The 7,501-nt window shown below is 42.1% G+C and overlaps 1 protein-coding gene across 4 annotated transcripts in view; it reads left to right on the top strand.

Moving 5' to 3' along the window:
* Positions 1–7,501, top strand: part of ATP6AP2 (ATPase H+ transporting accessory protein 2) — a 25,143-nt gene that overhangs the window by 14,661 nt on the left and 2,981 nt on the right. The window contains exons 4-8 of one of the 4 annotated variants that reach the window (XM_008055912.2): positions 937–1,032; positions 1,217–1,354; positions 3,032–3,085; positions 3,963–4,112; positions 5,517–5,636. In XM_008055912.2, the coding sequence (XP_008054103.1) occupies positions 937–1,032; positions 1,217–1,354; positions 3,032–3,085; positions 3,963–4,112; positions 5,517–5,636 (558 nt within the window). The remainder of the gene's footprint in view (positions 1–936; positions 1,033–1,216; positions 1,355–3,031; positions 3,086–3,962; positions 4,113–5,516; positions 5,637–7,501) is intronic. The other 3 variants (XM_021711290.1, XM_008055918.1, XM_021711296.1) reach the window with 3 other exon arrangements.

The following is a 7,501-nucleotide window of genomic DNA, read 5'->3' as shown; positions in this document are numbered from 1 at the left end:
GCCAAATTGCCCAGGCTGGTCTTGAACCCCTGGACTCAGGCAATCCTCTCACCTTGGCCTCCCAAAGTGCTGGGATTATAGGTGTGAGCCACCATTACCATAATTTATTTTTAGAAATAGTGTAGAGCAAAACAAATCTGCGGGGATAGAAGTCAGAATTGTGGTTGCCCTGGAGAGGGGAGGAGATACTTCTAGGGTGCCAATGATGTTCTGCCTTGGTCTGGCTGGGTTACATGAGTTCATCCACTCGTAAGTGTTTGTTGAGCTGTTACCCCAGGTTTGTGCACTGTATTATATGTATGTTACATTTTAATACAATACTCAAGAAGAAAAAGTAGGTCTTACCACAACTAGTTATTACATTCTGATAAGATCCATCATATGGTCCTGAGATAAAGGCTTCAAAGCTTGTGACATACTTACCACCTTGTCTAAGAGTCTTCGGCCTATCTGGAGACAAATACTAAATCTTATTAAACACTTAACAAATTTGAAATGGAAAGTGAATTCTGTTGCAGTATTTCAGATTCCTCTAACCTCATAAATGCAAGTAAATACTTTATCGTGGAATGCACGTTCATTGTGACATGTTTAGTCGATATTAAAACCAAGTGTACTGCAACTTAAATTCATGAATGGCCACATAAAAGGGTTCATGCGAAGTGGCGGTATGGCCTTCATGCTTGTGAGTTATTTTCCATTTAGGTGCATTGGAAGATGGGGATCCGGCCCACTAGGGGGCTGTTCATTCTGTGTCCTCAAAAGGGCTCTTTGTGTTTGGGAATGATTTGGGTCTTCTACATTTTCGTAGAAAATGCTAGTGCTGTTTTTTGTGTTTTTATTTTTTTTTTAAAGGTTCCTTTTTAAATGTCATCAGAGTGATTTTTCTTCCCACTTTGGTCAGGCAATAATTGCAGTCTCACCCTTCAATTTCAGGCAGTTCCCTTTAGTCTTGACAGCGTTGCAAACTCCATTCACTCCTTGTTTTCTGAGGAAACTCCTGTAGTTTTGCAGTTGGCTCCCAGTGAGGAAGTAAGTGATAAAGTTTTTATTTAAGATGCTTGAAAAAATAAGTTTTCATTATTTGTAAAGGTATTATGAAATATAATTTTGTTACAAAACTTAAAACATTTGATGAAGAATGCTGTCAGTCCTCTGTATGTTGGCATTTATCTGGAGAATGTGAGGAACTCACAATTTGGGGTTCTTCTTGCAGAGAGTGTATATGGTTGGGAAGGCAAACTCCGTCTTTGAAGACCTTTCTGTCACCTTACGACAGCTCCGCAATCGCCTGTTTCAAGAAAACTCCGTTCTCAATTCGCTTCCCCTCAATTCTCTGAGCAGAAACAATGAAGTAAGTGGTGCCATTATGGAATGAATAAATGAATAGCATTATTAATTTCCCATTCCTTATGCTACTGGAGATTTTAGAAATTGTATAAAATGAGGCTGACTGTCTGTGGCTATACCACCCTGAACACAGGGGATGTCCTCTGAGAGATCTGGGAAGCTAAGCAGGATTGAAAATGAGGCCGGGTGCAGTGGGTCATGCCTATAATCCCAGCACTTTGGGAGGCCAAGGGTAGAGGATCACTTGAGACCAGGAGTTGAAGACCAGCTTGGGCAACATAGCGAGACCCTGTCTCTACAAAACTAAAAGCTAAAAACAAAAAAGAGAGCAAAAACTTGTGCAAATTTACTGCTTAAGTAGATTCTTCTTTAGTGTAATTTTCTTATGAATCTCATGAATAAGCTGATCCTTATTTTGAGTTGAGCTGTAGTAAATTACATCACATTCTAGCACAGGGATTGCCACTTATTAATCCAGGCATGCCAGAGATCACAGTATCTACTTGGCGGCTGGTGCAGCTGTGCAGATCTGATACCTTGGGGGCCGTTGTTCGCTGCCCTTGCTGATGTCCTGCCACATTTTGCTCGTTTATTCTTGACACTACAGTGGAGAAACCCCTACTCTTTTTTTTCCTTTCAAAGGCTGGGTCTCACTCTGTTGCTCAGGAGTGCAGTGGTATGATCATAGCTCACTGCAGCCTCAAACTCCTGGGCTCCAGCGATCCTCCCAAGTAGCTTGGACTGCAGGTGCATACCATCATGCCACCATGCCTGGCTAATTAATTTTTAAAATTTTTTTGGTAGAAGTGGGGTCTTACTATGTTGCCTGAACTGGTCTCAAACTCCTGGCCTCAAGCAATCCTCCCGCCTTAGCCTCCCAAAGTGCTGGCATTACAGGCATGAACCACCATGCCCAACCTTCTGTGGTAAAGCTAAAGCACTCCTGTCCTTCTGCTTGACCACCTGATCATGCACCGTCTTAACCACATGGCACATCACCTTTGTGGCACCCTCCCTCTTTATCTACTATGGATAACCAGAACCACGATCATTTATTTTCCGATGTGGAGAGTATTCAAGAGAAATGAGCAAACTGGGCCATTGGCGGTAGCAGACTGAAGTGTACCAGGATATCCTGGTGCTTTGAGGGAAAAACCACTGGAGAATTTGAATGCTTTATTATGGTTTTGTCATGCTGGGCACAGTGGCTGACACCTATAATCCCAGCATCTTGGGATGCTGAGGCAGGGAGGATTGCTTGAGTCCAGGAGTTTGAGACCAGCCTAGGCAACATCGTGAGACCTAGTTGCTACAAAAATTTTTTTAATTTAGCCAGGCATCGTATATATATATATACGACACACACACACACACACACACACACGGGGAACCACTCAACAGCTGTGTGTGTGTGTGTGTGTGTGTGTGTGTGTGTGTGTGTGTGTGTGTGTGAGTGACTGCTGAGTGGTTCTCCCTGTACTAGGGGATTATCTTTTTGTTGGGAAACAATGTTTTACATGCATTTTCAATGGAATTGAATTTACAAAATTGAGGATAATTGTTGTATAAATTCACTTATATGATTAACTTTTGTAATATCCTGTGCCTTACTTGACAAATGGCAAATACAGATTTCTGATGTATGTTTAGAAGAATGTTAATTTCCTTTGGCTCTCTGAAGGTTGACCTGCTGTTTCTTTCTGAACTGCAAGTGCTACATGATATTTCAAGTTTGGTAAGTAGACTGCTCTAATTTTTCCATTCAATTTATTTTGGCTTCTAGAGAATCTTTGAATGACAGTGAAGCCAGTTGAAAAGTTTGATTAAGTATGCCCTAGATTTAGCATCCCATGAACAGAGAAATTAGTGGTAATAGTGGGAATTTTGAACACATCTCATGTTATAGTCAAATTCTTTTGCATTTCTACTTCTTGTTTTTGTTTTTTTTCCTCCAAGAACACAGGCCCAAGAGTAAGAACACCCTGACTGTGGTTCTATTGTCAGACATTGACTCAATTCCTATATCTGTATCTTTGGGTCAAATAGAAATGATAGTTTGAATTAGTAGTGCTGTCAGCCAAGTCAAGAAGGGAATAAATATATGAAAGGTTTTTTTTTTTTTTGGTGAATTATTATTTTTTTAAATCCTCTTTGTGGCTGAAATAGAAATTTATGCCTGTTTGCTGTCATCTGAAGTTGTCTTCTAAACTTGAGAGGTCTTGGTTCGGGGGTACTGGCGGTGTAGTGGGAGGGCCTGCAGGGTGGCCTGGGGGTCGTGTGGGAGGTGTCTATTTTCTGACCACTGATGGCTCATGCATCCCTGGGATCAAACTGGTCCCTGACCCGTATCTGAGTTTTTAAAACTAAGGAATTTCATTAAAGGCTTTTATTAAATATTCAAGGAGTCCTGGAACTGCTCCTAAAAATGAGTTTTGTGTTGGATTTATTTTTATCGGAAACTCCTTTAAACCAGTTCCATTTGCCACCATTTTAGGCTATTTTTATGTTAGGGCACAGTGGGGTGGTTCTGTTTAGCCCAATTTCACAAGGCATAAAACTTCAACAGGCTATGTTTGGCATCTTTACTACCTTTTTTTGTTTGTTCTCCTAAGTTGTCTCGCCATAAGCATCTAGCCAAGGATCATTCTCCTGATTTATATTCACTGGAGCTGGCAGGTTTGGATGAAATTGGGAAACGTTATGGGGAAGACTCTGAACAATTCAGAGATGCTTCTAAGATTCTTGTCGATGCTCTGCAGAAGGTAAGTGTCATTGTGATATGGGAGGCTGGAGTGTGGCCATTTCACTTCTAGCCTCTTAATGGAAACACATGTTTTGTGAAACACTGTCGAGTAAGGTCTTACTTGCTTTCTTTGGGGGTCACCTGGTTACAGTAGCCAAGAAGGGGTAGAGTTAAAGGTGGATATTGGGATGTCTCTTCCTAATGCTGGAAGGGGCGGCATTGGGAAATGATTGCTAACTCCACCACAATACCTTTTTTTTGAAGTTATTCTGATAAAATATATACAACATAAAATTTATCATTTTCACAATTTTAAGTATATAGTTCAGTGGCAATAGACATTCATGTGTTATGCAACCAGCATCTCCAGAACCTTTTCATCTTCCTCAAATGAAACTCTACCCATGAAACACTATGAGATAATTGAAGTAGAATACCTAGCACAGGACCAGACACTTAGTAGGTGCATAATAAATGCTCATTCTGCCCTGCCCTTGAAGTTGTTCACCTGTAACTCTTCTGTGAGGTTTCGTTTAAAAACATTTTTTAAAAATAAATTTTATTTTTGGCTGGGCGTGGTGGCTCAATGCCCGTAATCCCAGCACTTTGGGAGGCCGAGGCAAGAGAATTGCCTGAGCCCAGAGGTTCAAGACTAGCCTGGGCAACATGGGGTGACCTCGTCTCTAGAGTAAATCAAAAAATTAGCTGGGCATGGTAGCTCCTGCCTATAGTTCCAACTACCTGGAAGGCTGAGATGGAAGGATTGCCTGAGCCCAGCAAGTCAAAGCTACAGTGCCACTGCACTCCAGCCTGGGTGACAGAGTGAGACTCTGACTCAAAAAAAAAAAAATTTATTTTGCAGAGATGCGGTCTCACTATGTTGCTCAGGCTGGTCTCAAACTCCTGGGCTCAAGCGATCCTCCCGCCTCAGCCATATTTAAATCTTTGAAGATGTTTGTGATTAACCAGAGAACTTCTTCATTTCTCTTTCCAACTTCTCTTCCTCCCCTAAATTATATGCCAATAAATTCAGTCTCTTCTTAAAGTAATTTTATTTTGAACATTTGAATCTATATTAAGGCCGAACACTTTTCTGAATATTTTAACATAATCAAAACCTCTAAGACTTGCGTATTTTAAGACACAGAGTATTTCCTGAGCCAATAGGTAAGTGTATGTTGTTCTTATAGTTGCACATTAGCTTTACAGATGATCTTAATAAATATGTATTGACTTGCACAAAAAAATAAGCAGTGAGGTAATACATGTTTATTAGGCAACGTGAACTTAGCCATTCCGTAATGTATATATATTTCAAAACAATATATGTTGTCCCTGATAATTATATACAATTTTTATTTGTCAATTAAAAAAATAAGCACGTGTCTTGAGATTCATAAAATTGTCAACAGCTAACTTTCAGTTTGCAGATGACATGTACAGTCTTTATGGCGGGAATGCAGTGGTAGAATTAGTGACTGTCAAGTCATTTGACATGTCCCTTGTGAGGAAGACAAGGACTATCCTTGAGGCAAAACAAGCGGTGAGTACATTTTTAGGTCCTGCTTTAAAACTGAAAAATTAACTTAAAAAAAAAAAACTATAGCCTGTAATCCCAGCACTTTGGGAGGCTGAGGCGAGTATATGGCATGAGCCTGAGGGTTCAAGACCAGCCCAGGCAACTTGGTGAGACCTCATCTCTACAATAAAGCAAAAAATTTGCCAGGCATGGTGGTGCATGCCTGTAGTTCCAGCTACTTGGAAGGCTGAGGCGGGAGGATCGCCAGAGCCCAGCAGGTCGAGGCTGCGGTAGCCGGGAGTGGCCACTCCAGTCTGGGCGACAGAGTGAGACTCCAACTCAAAAACGAAAAAAAAAGACAGAAATTAACATCAATCCTGGTCCTAGGCTGGTAAGGCCACTGTGGAGCAAGAAGTAAATATGAAACCTATCTGGCAGAAACCTATCCTCAGTACAAACCACAGTGTGGAGGGGACTCCCATAGCCGGGCTCCTCCGATGTGAACTCATGAACTCAGAAAACTGTGAAACACGGAGGAGCCAGTCCACCAGGAGTGCAAGTTAGCTAAAGCAGCAGATGGCAAATCAGGCCCTAGAGCTTCTCCATAACAGAATGTGGGTCTAAGCCGTGAAAGGATGGGCTAAACTGTTTAAAGAAACAGGAGTCAAACAAGAAAGAAGAGCTCTTTTAAAAAGACAGATTGGAATTTAGTGGGAAAACTTTTTTGTTTTTGTTTTCTCGAGTCAGGCTCTCACTCTGCGCCTAGGCTGGAGTGCAGTGGCACAGTCACAGCTCATTGTAGCCTTGTCCTACAGGTGTGTGCCACCACCTGCAACTCATTTTTTGATATTTTTGTAGAGACAAGGGCTCGCTATGTTGCCCAGGCTGGTCTCTAACTCTTGGGCTCAAGCAATCCTCCTGCCTCAGCCTCCCAAAGTGCTAAGATTACAGGCGTGAGCCACCACACCTGACCTTGGAAAACTTTTAAGTGCTAGGTTCCTTCAATATTGTCATGGTAGGCCTCCTAATTTTACATGAAGTGACTCCAGAGAAAAGTGTTGCAGTTTGAAGAAGGTCCCGGTTCATTTAGAGAGTTTCTTGGCAAATCGGTTTTGCAGAGCTGAATTATTTTGTCTCTCTGAGTTGTTGGATTGAATTTACGAATCAGCTGCTTTAATGGTTGAGTATATCAGGAAGGTTTCTCAGATTGTTGTATGTGTAGTGAGGAGTAAGAGTCAGAGACTGTCACTGGATTTTATCTACAAGGTAGTGAGGTAACACTTTACATATGCAGTCTAAAATCTTAAGGTTTCTTTTTTTTTTGGCATAATAGGCCAACATGAACACTTTGAGCCTGGACGTGGGTGCCAACCATCCCTTGGAATCCCATGTCCGTCTCTGCTGCCCTACCTGCTATCAGCTTCCATCACTCTCCTCTGTCAGGGTCTGCCCCTCTCAACTCCATACTGATGGTCTCACCTACTTCAAAGGAAAGGAGGTCTTGGCTTGAGGTTTCTTTCTGGGGTGATGGAAACGTTCTAAGATTACATTGTGATGATGACTGTGCGACCCCTAAAATTCACTGAATTATCCACTTAAAACGCGTGGGGAAAGAACCTGCTCACCAAAAGAAAGAAAGCAAAGTGAAGTCTTCCAGGGTATGGAACCCTTCACGTTTGCCCGGCCCTAAGCTCCAAGCATCTGTGCTGTATCCTTCTCCCATGGAAGCCACTTTCTTCCGTTCATTAAGGAGGGAGCTCAGAGCTTAAGGAATTTATACTGAGTACTTACAACCTGCCAGGTACTGGGGCTGTAGGGACAAGTAGAACTCGGGTATCTTCTCCTGTTCATCCTCACTGCCAGGCACCCCCCCCGCCCCCGCCCCCGTG

The sequence above is a fragment of the Carlito syrichta genome, unplaced genomic scaffold (genome assembly GCF_000164805.1).
Source record: "Carlito syrichta isolate Samal-C Ts95f unplaced genomic scaffold, Tarsius_syrichta-2.0.1 Scaffold82655, whole genome shotgun sequence".
Lineage (NCBI taxonomy): Eukaryota > Metazoa > Chordata > Mammalia > Primates > Tarsiidae > Carlito > Carlito syrichta.
The sequence above is the reverse complement of the archived record's forward strand: the minus strand, read 5'-3'. Positions and strand labels throughout refer to the sequence as shown.